This window comes from Rhipicephalus microplus, chromosome 10 (genome assembly GCF_043290135.1).
Source record: "Rhipicephalus microplus isolate Deutch F79 chromosome 10, USDA_Rmic, whole genome shotgun sequence".
Classification (NCBI taxonomy): Eukaryota; Metazoa; Arthropoda; class Arachnida; order Ixodida; family Ixodidae; genus Rhipicephalus; species Rhipicephalus microplus.
In genome coordinates this window covers 26,718,326-26,745,411 of record NC_134709.1, presented here as the reverse complement: position 1 = coordinate 26,745,411, position 27,086 = coordinate 26,718,326, and the positions used below count along the sequence as shown (strand labels likewise).

Below are 27,086 nucleotides of genomic sequence, written 5' to 3'. Positions count from 1 at the left end.
CCTTCGGAGGCAGCGTGTTAAATTACAGGACAGATAGACAGCCATAGTAAATGTTGGCTGGCGGCGTGTTGAACCGGCATTATAGAGCAAGCCCACGGGTTTGGCAACAGAGTGCACAAACAAAATAAAAGGTGTGTATTTGTTATCGCAAATATAGTATGTACAAGTACGACTTGCTGCGGTGAAGTGGATGCTTTAATGGCGGTGATCCGTGCTTGCATGTGCAATTTACTAAACGCTAACTATGTTTACTTTGCGGTGACGGTATTCGGGCCATTGTTGAAATTCTGCGAATAAGTCTCCATCTTGTCAACACCAATTACCAATCAGATTGCTGGGGTGCCTATTCGCGGTGCAATATGTTTCATTATATATATATATAATATATATATATATATATATATATATATATATATATATATATATATATATATATATATATATATATATATATATATATATGACAGAATTTGTAAGAATATAATATTGCTTTCATGGGAGTAGAAGATGCATAGGTTCCAGCTGGCAATGTATTGTGTTTAAGAAAGCCAGCAATTCGATATGTAAATCAGTACAGTTATATGTATATCCTGTCTGATTTCAATTTAATAAAGGCATAACGAGTGCGTTTTAATTTGTTCCCTATCTAACGCGTTTAAACCATGATGTTGAACACCGCAAGCGTGTACCTGAAAAGAAAACGGCATAGGTGCTGACACATGACAGGAACATACATGTACAGTGGAGTTGAACAATTTGTATGATCAATTAGACGTATGAAGATAACGTTGTAGATGTTCGATCGAATTGAAATCCATCACTGGACTGTGTGTGGTCTTGTCTCTGGATCGCTGTACTGTCATCCTCGATCGCTCTCAGATAAAGCTGGCGTATTAACGAGTAGCATTGGAAATCAATCTTCTCAATCGCTCTTAACAGCAAGCAACAATTTCATTCATCGTGGGACAGAACTGGGTCGGCAGTGGAGTGAGACGGAGGCGTACTGGAGCCGGCCACGCAAATGTGACGGTGGACACACGCGCCCACACACGTTTAGAATTGCACCCATGTAGGCATGGCGGGTGTTCAGGAGCTAGCTCACACAAAGGTGCCCATGGTAAAAAGAAAATACAAATTCATTTCTTGTCTTCAGAGCCTGCCTGTTTGTCAAGCAGAATTACTTGCAATTGTCATATATCTTTAACCCTATCTCATTCTGACAGAGATTAAAAGTATTTCATTCTACTGTCTCAAGACAACGGAGTCTCCTTTGCTTGGTATGACTACCAGGTCACAACAAATATGCGGGTGCACTCGCAGAACTGTCACACCATGAACACTACAAAAATGAACCTTGGCAGGGGAACGAATTTCGTGCCGATGGCCGAGATGGGACCCCAAGTTCGGAAGCTGTGGGATATGGGAATCTAGATTGACCATATAATGAACATAACGGAGGTCACTCTACGGGCTTCGGAAGGCCACCACCAGTATTTCACCGATATTTCTGAAGCCCATATATCTTTATATTTTTAAATAATTCATCGTAAAGCACAGTTGATCTGATGATATTCTTCCATCTTCATTTAAACTGCTCATGAACACCTTTTCTCCGCAATGTAATTAAAAGTTCAGCGCAAACTGGGAAGTTGCTACCACTTTAGTGAATAATGGTGTTGGCTGCGGCTGGTGTGGCTTCAAACATGCTGTTTCACATATATTCTGCGACAGACTGCATTGTTATATGTGCGGCCTCACTAATGTTTGATTGTTATTGTGCTTACTATCGAGTGTGCCTAACTTCTGCAATTTGGAACCTTGCATATACAGGATGTTCAAAATTAAACTTTATAATTTTCTTAAAATTCAGCACTGAAATTGGAGGCACATAAAAACCACCTAGCTCTTTGCAAATGTTATGTATCAAGGGAGACACAAGGTTAGACTAACTATTGCCGTCAGTCGCCCAATTACCTAATATAAGTAATGATCGAGCAGCAGCGGGCATACTTGTATTGAAAAGTTGGAGGCAGTCATGTTTCTTCACAGTTACGACTAGGTCCAACAGTAAACTGTTCCCAACGGCCTCCGGATCTTTAAATAAATTTCTTCGTACCGTATACCATACCATATACTTGAAAATAATTCTTTAAGCATGGATGTGCTCTGAGACATCAGGCTGAAAACTTTAATTGTGGTTTGCATGATCGCACATGCAAAACAGCCAGGTAAATATGATGCCATATATGGACTCGGCACGCCCAGAAATTCTGATGGACGAAGTTGTTTCGCCAAAAGTAATAAAAATATTCTTTTAAATAGTCGAGGTTATCAGCTAGTACCCCTCCCATCGCCGGCGAATAAACTTCCTAGCTACTGCATTATTGCGGTCAGCACTGCAGCACAAAGCTCCTCCTTGATATGTGCCGCGTCAGTTGCACTCGGCGTTTAATCTGACATTTCGATGCGATAGGCAAATAAAGTGATAACGCGGTTATACCATTTTGCGACCGGCTGGCGATAGCAAGCAATCATTGCTTGTATCGATTCAAGGAGGATCCGCTCCGCCTTGCATGCGTATTCCCCATAATAACGTCCTGCGGTTCTTTTATCCATGAATGAAACAGAAACGAACAAGTAGCATTTTATTACGTCTTGATGCACGGAGAGTTTTTTATTTAGTGAACTAGTTCAATTACTAGTGTTTAATTGTAGGTGGTTCGTGTGACGTCATTTTGAGAATGTCCTATCGTAACACGTGTCCACGTGCATTCACCTTAAAGGGGCCCTGCAAAACTTTTTTAGCATGGTCAGAAAACGCTGCCGATCGGTAGTAGAGGCTCCCGACAACACGCGAGCCAAATGTTATAGCTCAGCACGTGGCCTGGAATTCACAATAAATTATCAAAGTCAGCTAAAAATTGTTTTCTCTTCTCTCGACAAATCACGGAATATGCCCAAAAATCGCACGTAGCAAGCCCATCTGTCAGCCATTGGCTGATTCGAACATTGCGCGCTCACTCATTACAGAGATCACCGCGGGAGGCTGCTACTTGTTTACGCGCGATCACACTTAAAAAAGCCACGCATTTGAAAAAAAAAAGAGCACAAGTTGATGATTGATATGTGGAATTTAACGTCCCAAAACCACCATATGATTATGAGAAACGTCGTAGTGTAGTGTTCCGTAAATTTCGACTACCTGAGTACGTGCACCCAAATCTGAGCACACGGGCCTGCAACATTTTCGCCTCCATTGGAAATGCAGCCGCCGCAGCTGGGATTCGATCCCGTGACCTGCGGGTCAGCAGCCGAGTAGCGTAGGCGCGCGTGACGTTTTTCTATGGCGCTAACATCCCTTTCTGCTTAGCTTCCAGCGCTTTCGTCGGGACTAGAGAAGAGAGAATGCAATTGCCATAGAGTTTCATGCAATAATACCTGAATTGCAGCGCGCGACAAACCTTTGTAACTCCACTCGCCTTGGACAGATTCTTAAAATTTTTGCGGCGTTGAATTCGTGAGACAATAATCTCTTCCAATAAATTCATTCCATGGCTACTTGAAGAAGTGGTTCAGGGCCCCTTTAATTTTTCTGTAAGTAGGGCACTGCTGCTGATAGTATTGTCGTTTTAGAGCTTGTCCATTGAACTTTCACTTTTACGTAAATTGTTATTTGAATTTAATGGCGCTTTAGTTCTGAACGCTGAAGTTCACAGAGCATTCGTATTCTTTGCCCATTGAAAAGCAGCTTCCGTAGCTGAAAATCGAACCAGCGAACTTATGCGCAGAAACGCCATAAGCATGGAGTTTATATGGCCACAAAGGTAAAACTGGGCAAAACAAACCTTCCGAGGCAAAACCGTTACCTAGTAAGGGTGGCTAGACCCTAAACTGGTGATAGTTATAGCGCGAAAACAGAACGACGACAAAGAGACAAGAAGAAGGATTCTTGTCTCTTCGTCGTCGTTCTGTTCTCGCGCTATAACTATTGTCATGTAATACCAACTAGCCCAAACTGCCACACCCCTACCTGGTTTCGGGTTAGCCATGTCAATGGCCATGTTTACAGTTAGCAAAGGGGGCATCGCCATCGCTGACAGTTCAATATGTCGTTGCGGCTGATCTTCGCGCATCGGTGGTGATCGCAACAAGTTTGACCGAAAAGCGTCTTGGTTCGACGAAGTTTTTCTTCGTGTTTTCGGCCGTCGTGTGCAGTCATGAAGGCAACCGCCTTCGGGTGGAAGCGCAAGGCGAGTGGAAAAGTGGCGACGGTCCTGGCAGCCGCATTTGCAGAGAACTGCGCGGACGAAAACGCCGATCCTCCCGAAGGCGTAGACTGGTTAAGCGGCTACAAGCGTCGCAGAAACCTGCTGTTGGAAGACTGCGCTCAAAAAAGTCGTCGCCTTCGGCAAGAAGGGACGACACTAGCGGAACTCGACAGGTTTGTCCTGATTTGGTGATATTAAGCGGTTTCACGTAGCAGCGCTACACGACAGTGCCCGAGAGAGAGCTAGCACACAGCGCTAACTCACAACTAATAGATTCATTTTGCGATCACACGTGCTATTTATGCCAAGGCGGCGGGCCGATAAGGCCAAGTAAACTACAAATAAAGATGGTGGGCAGAACTCCCACATGTCATCTCTGCCGTGTTGCGTTGCCCGGCAACGTGTCCTTGCAAAAATCTCAGGTTGCTGGTTAACGGAGCTGCAAGAATGCGTGCACACACTGTATAAGCTAGAACCACCAATTACGTTTATTACACCGACCACTTGCAGCGGTTTTGCGCGTGACAGAAATACGCTTCCTGGTTCGCGTAACAAACGCTCGGTTTTCAGGAGAGTTACGTTCGACCTTACTGGCAATCGAGTGCTCGAAATCCTTTTTTAATAAGTCAGTTAATTGATCGAAATTTGCAGTTACGTGTGGCGCGACTGGTGGATTGTTTAACTCTGGTTTGCTTTGACAATATTCCGCAGGTCGCGGGATTGAATCCCGACTGCGGCGGCTGCATTTCTGATGGAGGCGGAAATGTCGTAGGCCCGTGTGCTCAGATTTGGGTGCACGTTAAAGAATCTCAGGTAGTCGAAATTTCCGAAGCCCTCCACTACGGCGTCTCTCATAATCATATGGTGGTCTTGGGACGTTAAACCCCACATTTCAATCATCAATCAAGCTTTGACAATATTGAGTTCTTGGGCTCCGTACAGGCTCTGATATTGCATGAGCAAACAACATATACTAGTAGTTGCATTTTATCAGAAACTGAGAGATTATCGCCACTGAGTACTTCAAAAAAATTTTACTATATTGTATCTATAGATGTAAGTCGCCAAATTAGGCATCCCGCATAGTTTTTTGTGTGTGTGTGTGTGTGGGTGGAATGCATCCACGGCGTTAAGTTGTAAATTAGGAGATTTGGCTTGAAACAAACGGTATAATATCTCTGCATGATTGTAACCATTTCAGGTGCTGGGAAGCTCTGAAGAAATTTGATGAAGCGCTCCAGCTCACACCTGGCGATGTCAAAATTCACGAGATGAGAGCTCAGGTGAGCGATATATCTTAAAAAATAAGTGTGTCTTATACCGTAGTCAACTTTTCAGCAGTTTTGTCAGAAAACATGCGTAATAGTGTCTTTAAGTAAACATTAGAGTTTTAATATTGAATTCTCAGGTTGGTTTCCTGGGTATAAATCTTATTTTCTGAAAGTAGCGTGCATACCTACACAAGAGTGCTTGCATTCGATGCATGGACATGATCGACAACTGTCTTAGGCATGTGTGTTGTTCGCATACATTGAAGGTCTGCGTGCCCAATTTTGAAGCTGTTCATTATTTCGCATATGTGTAAGGCAAAGGGACACACTGTTCGCTTGCATTGGAATTGCATGGAGCATTTGTGAATTTGTCGCTGTTGGCATCAAGCGATTTGCCGTGCACAAGCCACAAATGTTGTCTTGGCATAAAATTAAACCTGAAACAGCAGCAAGCATTAGGAATAATATACTATTGACCGGTGCACACACCCTGTTTGGCAGCTCTGCATGATTTCCATATTGTGCGGTAATTTTGCTTCCATTCTAGTTGTGATATTTGAAAGGAAGAAAATCAATATAGAACGTAGCAAAAGTGAAACGACCAGAAGAGCTTGGCACACCCACGCTGACTGTCATTATCAAGATAAAAGATCTAGCGCAGAAGCGACAAAAAAATCACTCTACAGTGGTAATGCACATTGCAGTCAAATCGGATGCACACGCCTGTCACCGATGATGGCGTTTCATTTGATGCTAATAGTTCATGCATGTGGAAAAGCTTGATAGAATGGAAAACAGTGGTTAGACGCAAGAGAGACAGTACAATGTGATGGACCGATTACTCTCCAAGTTTCATTTTTTTAAACATTGTTGTCCAGAAACTAAACCATGCTGGCACAGAGCTGTTTACGTCCCACTTGAAGCCATTGAATAAGTCTGTCAAAGAAGGCGCTTTGTGTGACTTACACTTTGCAAGGAGAATTGACTGTCAATAAGAGCGAGGTACATTGGTTGAGGTGCTGACCATATTTTGTACATATCATTGAATTATACATATTGTTGCTTATGGTAACTCAAACCTGGACGTAACAAAATATTGGTTATAATGAATTAAATGAAAAATAGTTTTGCTATAGCATATAGTGTTAGGAATTTACCTTTATAATGCATTTTCGAATATAATAAACCCATTTTCTTGTAAGATGCAACTTTGTTATAATGGGGTTTGAATGTGTTTCAAAAAAAAAATGACAAACAACAGTACAAGGCAATAAGGCAGCGTTTGATCTTTAGGTGCTGATGCTGCTGCGAGAAGACTTTGCAGCTGTTCAGGAGGCAGAGCAAGTTGTCAAGCTTGATCCCTTGTGGTGGGTCGCACACCAGACCCTTGGACGAGCGCAGCTACAGTTGGGCGAGATTCAAATGGCAAGATTGCTTTTTTTGCTTGTATCACCTTCTTTTTTTTTTTTTTGAACAATAGCCTCCAGCTTTTTCAGGTTCCACTTATGAAGAACTGTTTGTGAATGCTTAAAAGTTGCACAGCATCATTTCGAGGTACTCAGTCTTCTATTTCAACAAAAACAATCTCTTATAATGTGTATCTGTATATTTTATACTAATTATATTCAGTAAAATTTTAATTAAATATGCAGTTAGCTTCAAGGGATTCACATTCTGTTTTTGTATGTACAGAATTAAAACTTAGGCTGGGTACATTGTGGAATTTGTTTTTTCAATTATATTTATTTTGAGTAAAGAAAAAATGATACTGTTTATGTGGCTTGTGAAAAGCGGCACGTTTAAATGAATCACTGAATGCAGTAGTGCCTTCAGAAATGTGATCATGTGTAGACTGCGAAATCCAGTTAACTAAAGGCACATTTATTACACTGGTTCAGTTAATCCAAACCTCAATGTATAGTGCTCTTTTTTAGCTGCTAGTTGATGCAGCTAGCAAGTACAAGCATACAAACAAAGAGTGTTGAAGGGTTAATGCTTGTATTTGTTGTGTATGGCCCTATAGATACACGAGTGAGCACATACCATAGAGCGAGACTTCGAACTTGTGCGAGTGCACATAGCTTCTAGGTTTGTACGTATTAATCAGTTCTACGAACGCTAGAGGAACCCGTCTCAGTACTACATGAAGCCAAGAAAAAGCATGGGGTGGATGGTATTTGTAGAATTTTCAATGTTTAGGTGTAGTAATTGTATAGTAAAGGAAACTGAAGGTTCACGGAAATGAACGTACCAACAATGGACTCGGAACACTACCTTTACCATTGGCAAAGCTTGTGGGCTCAGTCGGTTCTCTTCCTTCTCTCATTAATTTAATAGGCACCCAAAAATAGCATGCTCAACGAGAAAGAAAGATGTAAATTGAAGTGTGCATAATTTATAGTAATGTGGCGTTGTGTCACGAATTTTCGTGAAGGAAAATATTACGTGATTAGTGTTATGTGAAAGGTGTTGCAGGCGCGAACCGTTTTTCCTCTAGGTGTGCCGAGCAACACTTCTCCGCAGGCAGCAACTGACAGAACACGGCTTGTGGTTTCAGCCATAACTAATTTAGCATATTGGCAGCACATAGGTGCACAGATGACATGCAGCATGACATAACTTCGTTTTTTCAAAAGGGTACCGGTACAAAAATTTTGGCATCACATTTTTTTTGCTGCAATGTGTTTATAGATGTCGCAGAGCAGAAATCGGTGCTATGTAAAGCAGTGATACTTTTGCGATTGTGGCATTTGTGTCGTTCTTATAGTATTCCTCTTGCCAACTGTGAGCATTAGGTTTACGGTTTGTATGCAGTTATGGACTATACAAGCAGACTATTCTTTAGTTTAAATGTATCCTACTTACTAGGAGCGCAATAACGTTTGGTCATCCCTAGGCACTGCGAAGTTTCTGCTCTGCGGTTCACCTCAATCCCGCGGACGAAGAGCTTCGTACGGAGGACCTCCTTTACACTTCGCAGCTTCTGAGAAAGAAACTGGTTGCGGAAGAGACTGCGAAGGAGACCCCAGTCTGCTTTGACGAAGATGGCAACGTAGTCGAGGTGCAAGAAACCGAAACTCCTAAACCCGAACTCGTTCGTTGTCGAGAGATCAGGTGACAGAAGTGTACAGGTCCAGAGGGTGCTGGATCTGCGTTGTGAGAAGGACGGCAGGTGGTCAAGGTGTAGTGTTCTCTTAATGAAGCCGGTGTGCTTTGAGGACTCAGTCTGAGAGAAAAGAGCCGAGTCGCCACGCTTTCGGCTTGGACTTTCAGCTTGGTGCATTGTGGACTTTGCAGAAAGTGTTGCATGTTCGTACCTGTAGCAGTGAGGTACTGATGTACCATGCTGGGACTATTCACCTGCAACTGTCTCGAAAGACGATCCTTCGGTTAATAATGAAATTCTTGTTCATGCTTGGTGTTGTGCTCTTCATTCCACATTCATTGTCATACTTTTGTGAAGGTTTAGTTATACTGGTGGTAGTTATCACAAGTGGTGGCAGCAACTTCACTCAAACCTCATAACAAATCTGTATCTTAATGAAAATAAGTTCGTTATATCTGAAAATTAGTCATGTAGGTTTATTTTTACCACTATATTTATTGCAACAATATTTTTCATTAATTTTGTTATAACTGATATTTCGTTATATCCGGTTTCGTTATAACGAGGTTTGAGTTATATCATTAGTATGACCTGTTGAAGCGCTGCCGCTAAGCAACATGTACTAGCGGCTAACCAAATGGCCATGACATATCTTGTCTACTAGGAGAAAAGGAGTAGCCGGTGCCACCATAATGGCACCAACGTCTTCGATTTGATCATTTTAATAAAAAAGATAAAGGACACATACCTTTGCAACAACACTGTGTAACAGCAATTTGTTTGCTTGAATCTACAATGAAGCTTCAGTTTTGCTAGCTTTGTTATACTCTTGGGTTGATGAAAACCGTTTCATTTAAGAAGCGATACTTCATATTGTGAGCTTCTGCAAAAGTGGTTAGATTTGTGAGTTTGTGCATAGCAAACTAGATCAATTAGCATAAAATGACCTTGGTATCTAGGAGGAAAGGTGTTGGCTGGTGCTAGAAGGACAACAAAATAAATGACTCCAAGGAGCTGTATTCGTTGAGAAACACGAAAGTTCATACGAGTTAAATGAGACGTTCATTGTGCCTCTAACTGCCTTGTACGATAAAAGCACTCGGCAAAATCAATGCTTCGACGTCTTTAATCTGATTTGCTTCTACACTTAGCATTCTGGTTTTGAGCAAGAGGATTTTTTTTTTTTCACATTGCTACAATGACCCTTCTCACTAGGTCTTCCAGGAGGAAGCAGACCTCATGCAATACAGCCATATCGCAATTTTGATTCCTCCACCTTGACAAAGGGAGAGAAAAAAAAAAACCGAATGAAACAAAAGCTTTTCTAAAGTACCGACAAATCTCAACAACCTGTTATTCGGACAATCTGGAAGCAGTTGTCATTACAAATTACACATTTCCTAAACTGCTGTAGCAATTTGCATGAAACAGATGCCCTAAGATGGACGATGCATTTGAAGCAAGAAAAGACGGAAAGCTATCGCTGGTTTATGACACTAATTTATACAGCAGCACAATGTAGACCAACAGCAACAACTCCTACACAACCTGCTGAAAGTTTGCTCATTTTCTGCACCACAGACAGCACACACACGAACACTTCCAGGGTTGCTGCTTCAATGCAACCACTGAATTTTGTGCAAACAAAAGTTGATAACAACAAAATAAGACCTCTTCATTGCTTACAAGCAGTTTCAGTGACCAGGGCTACCAACATGGCTTATGTGTACAGTGCAAAGTGTCTTTTAAAGGAACCGACAACCGATTTTTGTCGGCCCCTTTTTTATGACGCGACAGAAAGCTCACCCTTTGTAGTGTTTGTGGCTGCAGTAGTTAAAGCCAAAAGCACTTAGTTATTTTACAATTAGTGTTTTTCAATCTCAAAGGCTCTTAACAGACCTTTCCACCAGTAAAATCGATAATTGATTGCGGTGCTGCTACTCCTTCTCGCAATGTGTAGAAACTGTTGTCATTTTGCTTTCACAGGAGTTCCTCTTACTATGCATAACCACCAATATTTTGAGCTTGTCAACTACGTTTGAAAATAAGCTGTTGCAATGAGATGACGAGGCATTATACAACTTTCCTGTATTTGTACTGCGTTCTGCGTGCCCGCACCCAAGCTTTGCCTGTGTCATGGATGGCTTGTCCTGGCATTGCTACTCTTGTCATGCGAGCCAAGCCGAGTCACCAAAAACGTCACTACGCATATGCACGGACGTGCCGAATAGCAGTGCGCGTTGTTTCTGAGACGAAGTGTAGGTGGCAAAACTATGCCGCTCCAAAATCTTGATGACTTAAAAACTGCACACATGGTTACATGAGCACCCTGAAAAGTTGCTCAATGTGCACTGACAAACATGGGATCATTACATCATGCAAAGGTGACACCACTAACGGAGGCCTATATGTACATTTTTACGGAGTAATGCCTTTTAGTATAAAAGAAACAAACAATATTTCAGTACTAACAACAAAAAAATCGTCGAACACTTACAGCAATCAACAGTCTCGTGGGTGGGTACTTTGGATCGTTTACGCATTTGCTGGCAGGGCCACAGGTCAATTTTTGCTACTTTGAATGAACAAATAAAATATACATTTACATCTCGCACATTCAAAAAACAGGGTTGGTTTGAGTCAACCTAGAACAATTTTTTCATCAACAGAGTCATCTCATTTCATGTTCTGGGCTGTTGCCAGCCCCTCTTAAGATCTAATAGTGAAACTCTTGTGGTGTGGCTATTAACCTTGAATGGGGATGACTGGTAATAAACAGACTTGTCCAATCTTCATTTCCTTTACTTTCAAAATTTTGGAGGCAGTGTTATATTTCACTTGTGGAGCTTTTCAAGCAATTATTTTATTTTAACATACACTTGGGATCACTGCAAATATGTAACATTTGTAACACAATGTTCTGCTGAAAGTGATCAACTTTAGAGGTCTTGAAAGTGTTCTAAGCCAAAGTCTACTCAAGTCCACGTAGCTACCCATCGAGCCCACACTGGCTGAACAGCTTTACACATCAAACTTGTAGTGCCCTCTGGTAACTTTCATGGCAAACTATATGCCACACAGCTTGCTCAGAAATGCACGTGACACCTGTCGTCTAACCATACTTCATCCAGCCTTGACATTAGAGAGTTTTATTTTGTCTATGTAACTTGTTACCATTTAAAGGTTACTTCACAAGATGCAGTGACATGGGCAACACTGCAGGCAGTGCTGCTTTGCAAAGTCAGACTTACATACTACTTTCTGCAGCAAATTTCTAGGCAACGGTAAAATCACTGATGCTCCCACTGTGACTGTACTTTTTCTTAGTTCTCTTCATTAAGAACTCTCGTGCTAAGACAAGCATTGTGGTTGAACAAAACACCATGAAGTGGTGCTACCAACCCTGCTTTTGCCTACCTGTGCTTCCAGTGCAGTCAAATTTCATAATCAGTAACACTGTAGACTGGCTGAAGCTCTCTACTAGCAGTGTACCATCGTCAAAATTAATGCACTAGACAGAAAACATGCCAAAAAATTGTGCAGCAAATGTGCTATCACATTTCACATGGCGTTGCAAGACATCTCAAGACGTTTTGCAGAGCTCGTGTGCAGAGTGCTTAATGGCAGTCACTGGGCAATTCAAGCAGGGATGATTCACGTGTCTTCAATGTCCTGCTGAGGGAGGTGCCACAAGACAGACAGAGCGCACAGTCTCTGGAGGTCACTTGACGATGTTATGCGCATCATTTCGATCACAGCAGATGGGTGGCAATGTTTGAGATGACAAATTCATTCCCTTGACGAACACTTTGCACAAAAATGACCACATTTTGTACCATTTCACTTTTTTTTGCCTAGTCAGAGATGTATGAAACAGAAAATGACATGCTGAAGTTCCATGCTTTTTGTGCCACTAGGCCATATGAAATATCTACTTTAAGAAAAGAGTACTACAGCAGTATTCAATTACTTTTCCCTCCAGCATTACTTGCAAGAAAAAAGGAAATCACGATATGATTTATCATATCAGATAGTTTAAGATGAAGATAGCTGAAGGGCAAGTTTGAATAGCAGTGAGAAATGTTTTCCTCGGGAGTGTAGGAGTCTTATATGCTCCTGCACCACGTATGTTGTATTAGTGAAGATGGCAAAAAAGCACTAATCCTTCAATTACTCTCATACCTCACACCTTGAGCTAGTCGTGAGTAGAATGTTTGTTATTCAGGCGATATAAGGGGTTCTAAAATTATCCAAGCTTGATGTACTTGGATCACTGCATTTCATTGAGTGAGCACTCCACCATATGAACAAAGGGGACGCGGTCAGCGAATTTAAAATAATGCCCTTCTGATCAGTAATAACTGAGTTGTGCTGGAACGTATATGGTAGCCAGAGATGCGGCAGAGCCTAAACTACTCATGAAGGAAGGAAGAAAAATAACTATTTCGTCCTAGGAGGCCCATATCTCTCTCAACTGTCCGTAACGGTACATGCTTTGCGGGGCAATGAAAAATATTTTCGAGCGACTTAAAAATGTAAGACGCCGTCTTCTGTGTATCCAGACCGCGTATAAAATGTAGAATAAATACATACTGCTATATCCCGTTTCCACTGCGGCAATGTCTTCCTTTTTAACTCAAACATTTGCTACATTGATCTTGGGTAGAAATATTGTGCGCTCGCAAGCTAGAAAAGCACGTGTGCGTAGTCGTTTCAAAGTGAGTATTGGAGACCAACAACCAAACCCTGTAAGCTCTGTAAATAAGACGCCTTGTGATGGCCTGCCACAAGCTAATGGAGATGCCAATGGGTGTCAGTAGTGAAAACGGAAGCAAAATAAATGTCACATCAAAGGTACATGGTCATTGACTGTTCTGGGCAAAACTTCCTCGTCATCTAACTTAATGCGATCTCATCATTCTTTCGCAATTAAGAGAAAATGTTGCTGGAACATTGCCTTGTAGAAGTTTTAACGGAAGTGTAATATCCCGCGTTATGCTCAAAATGAGCTTTTTATAAGGGCCACAATGCTAAGGATATGTTAAATCTCTAACAGTTTCATCAAAATGCAAAAAATTGTCACTACACCTTTTATTCACCGGTCATTTCTTGCATATTTTATGTTTCATCTATCAAACAACACTGGCTGTGATACTATATCAGTATCAGAGAAATGACGGTTTTTTTGGGGAACAACTTCCTGGGACCTTTCCAAAACTTGATGTACGCCGAGTGATCGAGCAGTTGCTCTTTTGTCACTAGAGAGGGCTGACTAGACAGTAGATCTGCAACTACGCCCCTGAAAACTTGTAACTTCACTCTGCTATACCTCTAATGGTAGCAGGCCCGAGTGCTGCATTAGTGGTGTGTTGTTATTGCATTATGTGCTATCATTTTTCAGATATTGAGAAAGATCTGTTGAGACCACGTTGATGCACACACCTGGCGAGTGGAGATCGCTTGGTTCACCGGCTTACACAACAATGACATTTCAATCATGTGCATTGCTTACGTTTTGCTACTTCACCCATTGTAGGCAAACATTCTGCAAACTCGACTTCTTGTTACGCATCTCTGTGACAGGACTAAACTGACAACCTTGAAACAGAGTTTCAAGATTGACGGAGCCTATATATCTAGAATAGCTATAATAAGATCTTGTAGCATTTAAAACTTGGAAACATAACTGTCTCGCTGGGTGCCCTCCTTACCAGATGAACCACCACTAAACTCGCGACCGTGTCAGATTTAGCCGAGCGATGCATTCACAACGTCAGTACAAAATTCTAGATCTAGTTCAGTGACAATCCTCCTTAAGGACCATGTGCTTCAGAACCGTGAAAGAACGTCTAGTCATAGACTTGAAACATGCATTGTGCCAGACTGAAATGCACACGTTTGTCGCGACCTCTCACAATAACAAGCGCACAAAAGTCATGCAGCTTGCGGCACTTACATTACGACAGATCTTGTGCGGTCAAAATTTAACAAAAGTCTATGTTTCTTCAACAACAATATAAGCATGCAATATATTCAGTTATCACTCTTTCACATGTCCATTAGTCAAGTCAGCTTGCATCTGGTATTAACAAAAAGCACAATAGGGTGCACAATTTCCAAACTTTTCAAGAAGCAAGCGTCCATATGTAAATGCATCATGACAGTACCATCGAATAAAGCTCAGTTCTTACGTCAAAAAGGGTATTCTATGCCGCTCCGCATAAAAAGATGCTCACTAGACGGCACAGCACTTAAACTTCACAGTTGACACCTTGCGTCACTGTTGTGGTCTGCTGGCAAGGAGGTCGCAACTTGGCTAGACATAGAACAGAGACGAGACAAGTCATTACATAATCACTCAAGCCGAAAAACTGGCCATGTTCAGTTGGTGACGTTCTACTCTGCCAGTGACTCCTGACGCGTGGCACTTTCCGATCAACACAGTAATGGAGATCGACAGAGTCGAAACGAGCATCGGCGCAATCAAACTCTAGACCCAGCCGCCGAGAAAAAGAAAGGATGAAAAAAAAAAAAACAGGAAGAAATCGCGCTACTTCGACGTGACTCGTCGCTTTTCCTGCATCTTTGCTGCGGCTTTCTTCTTCATTATTTGCAGCCGCTTGTCCGCAGACATAAGTAGAGATGAGGATGCCGACTTCCCATTGCCGCCCGCGGTGCTCACAGGGACGAGTGTCGGCGGCGATGGGCCGGAGGAGCTCGATGACGAGGAACTGCCGTTGCCCCCGTTGTTTCCTCGGGAGGATCCGGCGGAACAGGAAGAGCCAGACTTTATGGCGGTGGCGGCTGCGGCTAGGCTCGAGAGATTCTGGAATGCGGTGGAGGGCAGCGGCTTCTGTGGCTGTGCGGCAGAACCCATCGGCTTCAGTGGCTTCGGCTTGCTCAGGTTTGCGGCAAGACCCGCAAGTCCGATGGGCTTGTTTGGGCCGGCAGAGGAAGACAGTGCAGGAACCTGGTTTTCGAAGAATGGTGGGGATCAAGTTGGTGATGTGTGAGTGCAAAGTCAGACCATTTAGTCAGGCACTCAACATTTCCACAAACAGATGCAGCTGCAGGATCACAGCAAGACGGGTGACACAAGGCAACATCTTAGCAGCACTCACTTTTAGATTAGTTGGTGCATGTTTTGTATTGAAACTAAACTGCACGCCAAAAACATAAACATACAAAAAACACAAATGAACATATACGCAGGACAGGCGTTCTTCTCTGTTTGTTCATACTGTCAGTGTGTTTGTTTGTGTTCCTGTGTGTTTATGTTTTTGGCATCAAGCTTACTATCGATACAAAGCACATATTTGTGATTCAATTTCACTCATTTCCTAAATGATTTTCTCTAGCTGCTCTCTATTGCGAATTGGGATTACAAACTGGAAGTTGTTAGGTGCTGTATGGCAAGGGTTTTGCTGAAATAACTTTTCAGTAGGTCGTTCAATCGTTATCCTTGGTTTTTACATCTTCAAAATACGATATAACTATGAGAGATTATGATTATAAAAACTCCAGGTGGCCGAAACTTCAGAAGCCCTCCACTACGGCGTCTCGTAATCATATTGCTACGTGCCAGTGCATGGAGACGAAGAAGAAATGTATATATACTGGCGCGAGCTAATCATTGTGGCTGGTCTCATGGCGATAGGCAGGACGTGCATGGAAGTGACCAGAGGAGGCTTGTGCAGGAGGACCCCAGCGACTTCTGCAATGGCGAGAAATGTACCCGATTCAGTGACACGATAAGAAGATCGGCTTGTCATTATGTGTTCGCCATGCGGACGGATTACGGAACGTTGTGGCAGAGCCGGTCGGAAAGGGGTGTGCAGGCATGTATTGGGGCTGGAAGTCGGTTCGGGGAGGGGGTGAAATAGAGTGAATTCCCAAGCTGGCGATTTCCTGCCGGACAACTGCTTGAACAAGGGGCAACGTAATTGTAGGAGAGGGATCAGGGGACGTTGGTCCCACTGATCCCTCTCCTACATCTTGCTTTGTATAGATATGTATGATATTAGCTGGAGCAGTGCCAGCCAATATCATAATTTTGGGATGTGAAACACCACAAATTATTAGATGTAAAGCAGCTTATGGAGGAGTTCAGTGCGGTGGTGTGCTGCATAACTGCCCTCACTACGTATGCGTCCCCCTTCTCCTCCTATGCTCCCCTTCTCCCACCTCGCAACGGCTACAACTGCTAGTCTAAGCTCGCTTCCCCTCTCTCCCCTCTGGGCATCCCTCCCCGCGGTGTTTACAGCCCCATCGAATATGCGCGCCCCCTCTCCTATGCTCCCCTCTCTCTCGCCTGGCGACGCCGACGCAGCTAGAGTCTGCTAGCATGTTTCTTGATTGAAAAGAACTGACTGCTCGCGCTGCACAACTGTTCACTGGCTATCCCAATATATATAGGCACTCGATCTTGATCCGTGCCGATGGGAGACATAGTGCTGATGGGAGATTTCTACTGTCTGTTGTTGAACAATAAAAATTCGCAGCGTGCACATTAACTAGAAGCGTCTCATTGCCCATTAGCAGCGACTGGCATGTTCCAGCAGGAAAAAACTGGTCCACCACTCTGTGCTTCGCGCCTCCCGAGGTTCCTCTCCTGCGCAACGCTGCGATAAGCACCAGCGTAAATGCTGCCGCCAGTGTAAGCATTATTAGCGCTCACTGTTTCGCATCTACACGTGGTTCCCTTCAGTGGGAGATGGTCTAATTTTTTTATTATTATCTATTCGAAGTGCCATAGGCCAGAGCTTTTAACTATTTGAATGCTCAAAAATATGGCCTTCTCTGAGCGTTTGTGCAACAGCTGTTTATTGGTAGGCGTTAGGTTATAGACCTGTTAGCGATAGCTCACCTTCAACTCGGCACGCTTGAATGGCTGAGACGTCAGTGGCGGAGGCGTGTCTGGTTTGCTCGGTGGTGTCAATTCTCGTGGAACACCAAAGGGCACCTTTGATGGTGGCTTGGGAGGCTTAATGGTCTGGAGGGAGCACATGTATTAATAAAAATACATCTAAACAACAACAAAAAAATAAAAACGAAGAGATGTGTTTCTAGTTTGCCGGACTTAATGGTCTGGAGGGAGCACATGTATTAATAAAAATACATCTAAACAACAACAAAAAAATAAAAACAAAGAGATGTGTTTCTAGTTTGCCGGACTTTCTGTAAAACAGATGAAATATTAAGCAGTACCACACAAGTAGCTCCATGAAAAATACCTTGAAGGGCAAATAACCAGAGCAGATTCGGAGCACAAAAATTGCTTTATTAACCCCCTAACTGATTTGGATGAGCAGAACTTTACCTAGTGGAATAAGTACTCCCCTCTAGCGTTCAGGCATAAAAGCACGCATTTACGGCTTACATTGCGTGCCATCCATTAGATGGCAGCATTTGCTCGAGAATTTAGTTTTCTCCTGCGGCAGGAGCATTGTTTTTTGTAAGGAAAGACAGCGTGCGGTGGCGGCGACCCATCGATAGCTGGCCCATAAATACGAGAAAGAAGCTATTCACTTTGGTCATCTTCTTCGAGTGAGGATGATTTAAATACAGATATTTATCTTGTGTCCGAAGTGAAGACAGCAATGACGGTCAATTGAGTAGCTCTGCCGGTAATGACGAAGACAGCTCGGACGGAAACATTGCGAAGGCCTACCAGTGAAGCCGCTTTGCGTTTTTCCATGTTTAGAAATTTTCCACGCAGCCCCGAAGCTTCCCGAGTGAAATACCCCAAGGGTTTTTAGCCTACTCAAGTGAAGAAAGATGTGGCATCTGTAACTGTTTGGTTTATAAGGTTTTCAAATTTTATTAGCAGCGGGTAGCTGGTATCTTATCTATTGTTCCGAAATACTAGACTTTATTCTGTTAGTATGACTAAGTGTTTGGTAAATATTTTTTTCAACATTGACTCGCTACTTTTCAGTACAATCAGATTTGAAATCAGCATTTAAAGAAATAAGCACTTTTTGACTGGAATTTAAAAAAAAAACAAAAAAAGAAAAAAATTCCGCCATATCCACGAAGTGAATGATGATGAGTGGGCGAAGCTCCGGAGGTAAACCTGGTAAACCATAAATCCTCTGTACATTTTGCCCACTCGATTACATCGCTCCCCCTAGCGTACGTCGCCGCACTAAATCGAACGATTGCCTTCAACCAATGACACGCGCATACATATGTGACATCATTCCTATTTTATAAGATCTCGCATCTTTCATCAACTACAAGTACCGCTTTCTAGTTTATAACATCTTGCATCTTTTCATCATCAGCTACAAGTACCACCATCTAGTAAACACTACAAGAACTAAACTAGAGGTGGCTACATGGATGGATGGATGGATGGATGCTATGAGCGTCCCCTTTATAACGGGGTGGTGACAAGTATGCCACCAGGCTCGACAAAAAAAAAAAACCTTTTTTTCTTTTTTGATGTTGGCCTAATGCCTCTACTTTGATAAATTCTATCTTAATGGAAAAAAAGGTAAATTTTCAGCTTAAGTTCTCTGCCATTTACGGCACACTGTCCATATTTTATTTTTCCAATATTTATTTCTGTCCTTTCTCTCTAATTTTCTGCCACCAATACTCTAACCGTCTCTTACTTATTTCAATCGCGGGTGTGTTCAGCTTTCCATTGTTGTCCCTAAAACCCAAGGCTTCCTGTAGGCTCGTGCCCAAACGTACACCTGGGTGGATATCTCCACATTCAATCAGAACATGCTCCGCCGTTTCCTTATCTTTCCCGCAGCATGTGCATTGTTCTTCTTCTTTATTGAATCTTGCTTTATAACTACGCGTTCTAAGGCAACCCGATCTCGCTTCAAACAGTAAAGCGCTTCCCCTTGAATTATCGTAAAATGCCTCCCTCCTTATTTCATTTTTGCCCTTTCGGTAGTTACTTAAGGCCGGTTTTTTCTCCATAGCTGTCATCCAGTAAATCCTCTCCGCCTCCCTGACTTTTCCCTTAACGCTCTTTGTTGACATATGGCTTACAATACCAGTCGTATATTTACTAGTGAGTCTTCTAGTTCTTTTTCTCCACTGTGTGTCCACGCTCTTCCTATACAAATAACGGAACACCTTCTCTGCCCATCTACTCTCCTTCATATTTCTTAGCCTTTCTTCGAACCTTATTTTGCTCTGCGCTTCCCTCGCCTCAAAACCTGCCCACCCCATATCGCCCTTTACAGCCTCGTTTGTCGTCTTCCCGTGAGCACCCAACGCGAGGCGTCCCACAGTCCTTTGATTTACATCCATTCCCGATTGCACCTCTGCCCTCATGCACACCACTGAGTTCCCAAAAGTAAGCCCTGGAACCATTACACCCTTCCACAGACCTCGAAGCACCTCATACCTATTGTATCCCCACAACGCTCTGTGCTTCATTATTGCCGCATTCCTCCTTCCTTTTGCTGCCGAGGCTTTTTCCTGTACCTCCATGTATCTATCACTCTCATTTACCCATACTCCAAGGTACTTGTATTCGCTTACCCTCTGTATTTCTTGGCCTTGTATGGACACCGTCTGATCACAGGGATCATTGAATACCATCAATCCACACTTCGTTACACTGAATCCTAGTCCAAGAGCTTCACCTTCCCTTCCGCATATATTCGCCAGCTGCTGTATATCATCTCGACTGTCTGCAAATAAGACGATATCGTCCGCATAAAATAAACCTGGAAGCTTCTGCTCAATCATCATGCCGCCCTGTTTGTGTGACAGACTAAAACCAATGTTGCTACCTTCTAGCGCTTTTTCCATACTCACCATGTACAGCATGAATAACAGCGGGGACAAAGGACATCCCTGTCTCAGACCCTTGCTAACCTCAACGTTCTCTTTGCTACGCATTCCTTCCCACTCTATGCAAACTGTATTTTCTCGGTATATCTCCCTCAAAAGCTGTATACAGTCGTCGCCCATGCCCATTCCTTTCAATATATCCCACAAAATTTCCTGATTAACGTTGTCGTATGCCCCAGTGATGTCTAGAAAAGCCACGTACAAGGGCCTATTCTCTATTTTAGATATTTCTATACACTGAGTGAGAACAAACAGGTTATCGTCTAACCGCCTGTCGACTCGAAATCCTTTCTGAAGTTCTCCCAAAATATCGTTATGTTCGGCCCATGTTTCTATTTTCATTTTTACTGCTTGCATCGCCAACCTGTATAGTACCGATGTAATGGTTAGTGGTCTATACGAGCGAATCTTGTCCTTTTCTCCCTTGCTTTTATAGATTAAGTTCATTCTACTTTGTCGCCAACTGTCCGGTATTTGTCCGTCCTTTAAGCTTTTTTCTACTGCTTTTAACAATGCTTCTTTAGTGTTATGTCCTAGTTCTTTAATGAGGCTAACGGGAATCCCATCTAAACCCGCGGCAGTGCGCTTTGGAATTTTTCCTTCGGCCTTTTTCCAGTTGAAATTATCAAGTACTAGCTCTTCCTCTGTTGCTTTCTCCGCCACACTTTTACTCACCGGGGAGATCCCCTGGACGCTCTTTTGAAACGAATCGGCTGTTACCTTTTGGATGTAACCTAGCGCTTCGTACCCTTCCAATTGATTTCCTCCTTCATCTAGAATATGTTGTTGCGTTGTGACAGACTTCCTACCTAGCGCCTTTATGTGGCTCCAAAAAATCCTAGGCGCGGCCTCCTTTTTTTCGTGTATCTCTGTCATCCAGCGTTCACTTTCACCTTTAATTTTTGCCTCTACCAATTTCTGTACAAGGGATTTTTTCTCTAAATATATTTCCCATATTTTTTTTACTTCATCCTGCGGCCGCTTCTCCTTTTTTGCCTTTCTATGCTCCCGTGATGCTTCGCGTCGCTTCTCGATCGCCTCCCGGATTTCCTTGTTCCACCAACTTTTTGGCTTCCTTTTTCCTTTCCAGCAAACAGTTTTCTTCTCTTTCCCTATCTCCTTCGTCATTAGATGTAACAGCTCACTATACTCCCAGTCCTTGCCTGGTATTTCGCCTACTTCTTCCTCGACTCTTGCGGCTATATTTATTATTTGTTTGTCATTTAAATACGAGCTGCCAGACTTTGATTCCATGCTCATATTTTCAGTTTCGTATCCCATTTGTAATGTTATTCGTTTATGATCACTACCCAAGCTGTTAATGCCTTCCTCGTCTATCCTCATTTCTGTCAGTTTGTGGTAAATTCCTTCAGTCATGAGACAATAATCAATACTTGATTGCTTGTTTCCGACTTCCCATGTGATCTGGCCGTCACATTTAGGCCCCGTGTTAACTATCTCCAGACTATGTTGCTCGCAAAGATCTAGTAATAACTTCCCATTGGTGTCTGAATATCCGTCAAGGTCATGTATGTGGGCATTCATGTCCCCTAGAAGGATGATTTCGGCCCCATTACCAAATTCCTTAATATCCGCACTCATGCAATCCACTATCTCCTGATTCTTTTCTCTGCAGTTATTCCCCGTCCACAAGTAGGCTACCCCTAGCCACGTTTCCTTTCCACCTACTGTGCCCAGAACCCAGAGGTGCTCTGAACACGTCTGTTTCACTCTAACCCATTTGGCTCCGCGATGAATTAGCATTCCTACACCCCCACCTTTCCTTTCCGATATGGTCCTGTTACACCCTTCCCAAACATAATTTTCAATATGTGGTGGCTCTTCCAAGTCTCTAAGGTGTGTTTCTGTAACCGCATACACGCCTATCTGTTCTTTGTTTAACTGCTCCTCAATCTCTAACCATTTTGCGTTCTTTCTGCCACCCTGCATGTTTATGTAACTAATTGCAACACGCGCCTTTTTCCTTTTTCTTTTACCTTTTTTCTGGTTTTTCGCAATTCTACCTGTCAAAGCGTCCTCCTGGTTGTTTTCCCTGTTACGAGCTACCCCGGACTCCGAAGGGCCCGTGAGCCCCCCAAAAAAGCTACTGCGCGTCCTGCCAGTCGCCAGCCCACCTCGTGTCCAAGCCTCTTATCGAAATGAATCTTGTCTCTTTGGAATCCACCCCACCTGTGCACTTCCCTGTTTAAATCCACTACCTCGAAACCCTTCTCTCGACTAATTCGCCATATCTCTTTGTTTGCGTCGACAACCGCTCTTTGCAGGTTGACGTTGCGTACTGGTACTTCCGGTACTGTGCATACTACAATTTGCACCTGGGGGGACACGGCGCGCATGTCATCCACCCCTTTCGCCAAGGTCGTCGCTAGTCCTGACGATTCTTTTTTCAGGACGTCATTTACAGGGGACATACAGGGGACGGTACCGCCATCTAGTGAACACTGCAAGAACTAAACTAGAGGTGGCTACATACAGGCTACAGGGGACGCACAGCCCACGCCCTAAGGAGCTTCGCCCCTAAAAATAGGTAAGGGGTTAAAGCTGAAAAGGTGTATCACAATTTTTGGTACTGGGTAAAGGAACAAAATTTGCTGTAAAGAAGGAACTAGTGGGGAAGGACATGCTTCCAGTCTAACTTTTCCTTCAATAAAGCTTTGTTTTGTGCTACTGCAAAAAAAAAAAAAAAACAGGCCGTCATTGTAAGCACAGAATTTGACCTTGTGTTATGGGTGAAAATGGGAATTTCCTGGCCACTGTAACATCTGTAACAACACACTAGGATCACATACTCATTTGATGTTACGTCACTATACTACGCTTGGTTACTTTGGCGCTATGTGTTTCCATGTGGCATTTGTACTCACTTTGTTGAGTGGCTGTGCAACGTGGGCTGCACATGTTATCTAAATTCTTAATAGCAACTTTTATTTTCTGACATTAACCTCTGATTAGAGGTCGCTGCTGCAGTAGCTACATTAAACGAAGCACTTGCCCCATGGCCCTCGGACTCAAGGGTGTTGACAAGGCATTCATGCCAATGCCGTATGCTCATAATTTTGTCACTACGACAACTTGCCATTTATTCTCATCACACACATTTCGCGTCACTCCTTTAGAGAGGACAGAATTATAGGCCCATATACAGCCACTTAACACAATCATTTTTCACATTCGATTTCATGTGCTGGCACTCTTTTGCCATCGAATGGCCCTTGCCCTATTACACAACATGAGTCATTGACTCTTGTACACAACTTTAACTGTTCAGTGGTGTTTCTTAACACCGAAGTGCAACAGAAGAAGTGGAAAAACACAAAATAACAATTAACAATGGCTCTAGTAATTTTTTTAGGCATTGCAGGTCCTTCTTTTCAATTTGGGCGAACCTGCTGATGAGCAGAAAGTTGGCGTTGTTGAAACTTTACGTCCGGATCTTGCAGGAACTTTTTAAAATCATTAATGGCAGTGACTCACCATTTTCTTCATATTCTTCGTGCACCGGGCGCAGTACCATACAAGGCGGGGGTCGTTGACATCATAGTCTGTGGCTGGCGGTCTATGGCACTCCTATATTTTTATAAAGGAACGAAACAACTGAATGTCTCTGCCTTCCCAAACCAACACAGATTCAGCTCCATAATGACTGTGATCGCCCAATACGTCAGAGCTCGCTTCCAAACTTTTAAACAAGGAGGGTCCCTATTCTTTTCTTTAAGTCGCTAGGCAAGCTCCTCAGGAAAAATGTGCTATGCCTCAGTAAAATGTAGCCCTCATTCAAAAATCAAACTTGTGATTTCGCAACTGCACCAAGAACAGGGTACAAACAGTTTCTAGAGAGTTGGTCAGTTTACAAGTCTGCATGCAAACAATGCCTTGAGCTTGACTCACCTGGTGATAGAGGCAGTGGCACTCCTGGCATTCAATCAACTGATTCTTGGCAGTTACGTCTTGTTGGCTGCAAAAGGCAAACGGAGCACGGCCTTGAGGCGAAATGCAGCATAGCGATGCCTTCAAGCTTTCTCAAAGGGGCTGCTTTATGTTCCTTTGGCATAAGGAACCTAAAGAAGCTTTAAAGGGCCCCTCTGACACTTTAAAAAAACATCGGTGCTGACTGCATAACTGGTAGCGGTGCTCGCCAGGGCTGTTGCGAGCGGAAATGGAGACGCAGGGTGCAGACCTGTGATTGGATGAATGTGTCCGTAAAAGCAATCGTGGCATTGTATCAAAATAGGGATTACTATTTGATTTATTTTTTCTTTAGCACCATTTTTCACTGAACGCAGAAGAGAATAAAGCTCTTTGATTTTTTCAGCTTGAAAACTGCAAAGCTCATCAAAGAATGCGCCAAACGCCACGGTGCTGGAGGAAATGCTTCAGGGACGCTCCAGGTGTCGTCGTTTGAAAAAACTAAGAAAAAAAAAACAACAACATGTAAGAGCGTTGATATATAAACGCCATCACAAAAAGAAAGATCAGTAAAGCTATAAAACATTATAGAAGCGTTCGCGAGCTGCCTCGTTTTGCACGTGTCATTCCCTCTTCAAGTACCACATTATTTGTTACTGTCGCAATGGCGTCCTCAATACATTGGACACAACGGGCATATGGCATCATGCAAGCTTCCTCTATGGTAGGGCTTTCAGTTTATTTCATTAGGCAGCTTTACGACGTCACAGGGCGAGGGAAATACGGTCAGGTGAGCATGCGAAAATCGAGTTGACGGTAAGCATCCATTTCATGGTATTTTGGTATCTCTATGCTGAATAACTTTGCACTGTGTGCCTATATCGCTGCTGTTCTTGCGGCACTTATCTCTTAAGCTTTCAGTGCACGCAACTAGCTAGAAAAAACATGTAAAACAATGAGGTCGTGAAAAGTGTTGGAGGGCCCCTTTAAGCCTATTAAGCCAAAGGAACTTCGGGCCTCAATAGGCCAACGAAGCCAAAGGCGTCAACAACCCTGAGGTTAGGGCTCAATCGACATAGCTCAGTAGTCAAGGACTGATACTCTGTACCAATGCCTTTCCCAATGCCCATTCATGCTTTAGGGTCTGTGTTTGTGGTCATAGCTGTGGTCCATTCAAGCTATCAACTGGTGAGCGGTGGAATGAACAGCAACTTCCTCGGTTGCCGTACGGACTGTCATATCACTGCAGCTACCTTTATCATAGCAGCGACCGCAAACTGTGCTTCTATTCCCTGGATGCAGGTGTACACAGATTTTTTTATTGACTAATTGGCTGACTGATTGATTTAACAGCGAAGCAACAGACTGACTGAAAAGGAGGATTCAGGATTAATTTTGCCAGTGCTGCTTATCAATCTGAATATAAATCTACAATGTAATTTATTGCATTTGTCCTTGATCATATACGGCAGGGAACCGACAAAACCAAAAAACAGAAGAGCAGCAGTGATTAGGTGCAGCGTGAAACGTACTGTTTCCTCGCGAGGTTGGCAATCGAACGGTGCCACCAAAGTGTTGAGGAAGTGCGGACACAATGCTTACCACTTCTGGTGATGTCTAGAAGACGATTGAGGAAAAAATAGAATGGCATGTTAGAATAAAGAAAAACCAAACAGCACAAAAACGTGAGCACATACACTCTCCATGCTCGTTGTAGTGCCTCTCCCTTACAAGACCTGAAATTTAGGCAAGTTTGTACGAATTCATGTAGAACAAGCAGTGCAAAAACAAGGGTTGATGTGAGCCCATTTGAAAGACGCTTCAGTGTTGTATCGAAACTACAACAAGGTGACAGGAGAAGCAGTAGAGTGTTTATATATTCAACAAAATGGCTCCACGTGTATGAGCCAAATTTCTTTGAATTTTCATCCCTGTGAATCAGCTTTTCGTACAGATGATCTGGTACCTTCTGCTTTCTTAGGATGAAGACTTGAGTTTGAACACGCATCAAACAACTTGAAGCTTTTAGTTTATAGGATATTTTTTAAGAACTAAGGTGTTTTTTCATGTTGTAGTGCACACTCTATTGTTTTTAGCATCGAATGTGGCGTCCTTCTGTGATGACGTACTTTTAGGATCAGCGTGCATTGATAAAAACGGCATGGATTTCTATGAATAAACTTTAGTTTCATGTTAGCTCTTGTCTAGTATTTCTGTTCATTGTTACACTCTAAGGCAAAACGGGGTTTTTGTCCTTTCGTACTACTTTTTCAACATGAAGTCTCTCTGTATATTTGCTGGTATTATGAAGGTACCTGAAGCAAGGTGCTAGACCAGAGACGGCTTGTACAAAATGGATAAAAAGCGATTCGATGCTCACTTGCACATCACACACACTTGGCCCATGTCCACGGTGAAGTCTTCTCCATCGCTACTCGAGTCTGGCGATGAGGATGAGGCGAGACGACTCGCAGGAGAGGCAGACTGAGACGAGGCTAGCTGCGGTGACTCTGTGCGGGCACGCTTGGATTCCAACAAACCGCTCACCTGTACAAAAAAAAAATAGACAATGGGTTTCAGATTTGTTCATGCATACGTGTTCACACTTGGAACACGAACATCTGATGAAAGATCAATCTGGTTGGGGAAGGTGCTTCATTAGATATGTTGTATATTGTGTGTCGTGGGTTT

The 27,086-nt window shown here is 43.0% G+C and overlaps 2 protein-coding genes across 2 annotated transcripts; one reads left to right on the top strand and one right to left on the bottom strand.

The window, feature by feature from the left end:
- Positions 1-3,923: 3,923 nt before the first annotated feature.
- On the top strand, positions 3,924-8,953 carry LOC142774657 (tetratricopeptide repeat protein 33-like). Its single transcript, XM_075875290.1, has 4 exons — positions 3,924-4,441; positions 5,470-5,551; positions 6,833-6,964; positions 8,436-8,953. Exons 1-4 carry the CDS (start codon positions 4,218-4,220, stop codon positions 8,655-8,657), a joined length of 660 nt encoding a protein of 219 aa, XP_075731405.1. The 5' UTR covers positions 3,924-4,217; the 3' UTR covers positions 8,658-8,953.
- An 800-nt stretch (positions 8,954-9,753) lies between these two features.
- On the bottom strand, positions 9,754-26,981 carry LOC142774658 (uncharacterized; the record flags this gene model as incomplete). The annotated part of the gene is made up of 5 exons (XM_075875291.1): positions 9,754-15,615; positions 17,512-17,637; positions 23,964-24,056; positions 24,378-24,444; positions 26,776-26,981. Coding segments are annotated over 5 exons (912 nt in total), but the record flags the coding sequence as incomplete, so codon positions are not given.
- Between the last annotated feature and the right edge of the window lie 105 nt (positions 26,982-27,086).

Bases quoted from the DNA above. Each gene is read 5' to 3' on its own strand.
- LOC142774657 (XM_075875290.1), top strand. From the start codon at position 4,218: ATGAAGGCAACCGCCTTCGGGTGGAAGCGCAAGGCGAGTGGAAAAGTG. The intron at 4,442-5,469 runs GTTTGTCCTGAT...TAACCATTTCAG, and splicing joins ACACTAGCGGAACTCGACAG to GTGCTGGGAAGCTCTGAAGA. The intron at 6,965-8,435 runs GCAAGATTGCTT...GGTCATCCCTAG, and splicing joins AGTTGGGCGAGATTCAAATG to GCACTGCGAAGTTTCTGCTC.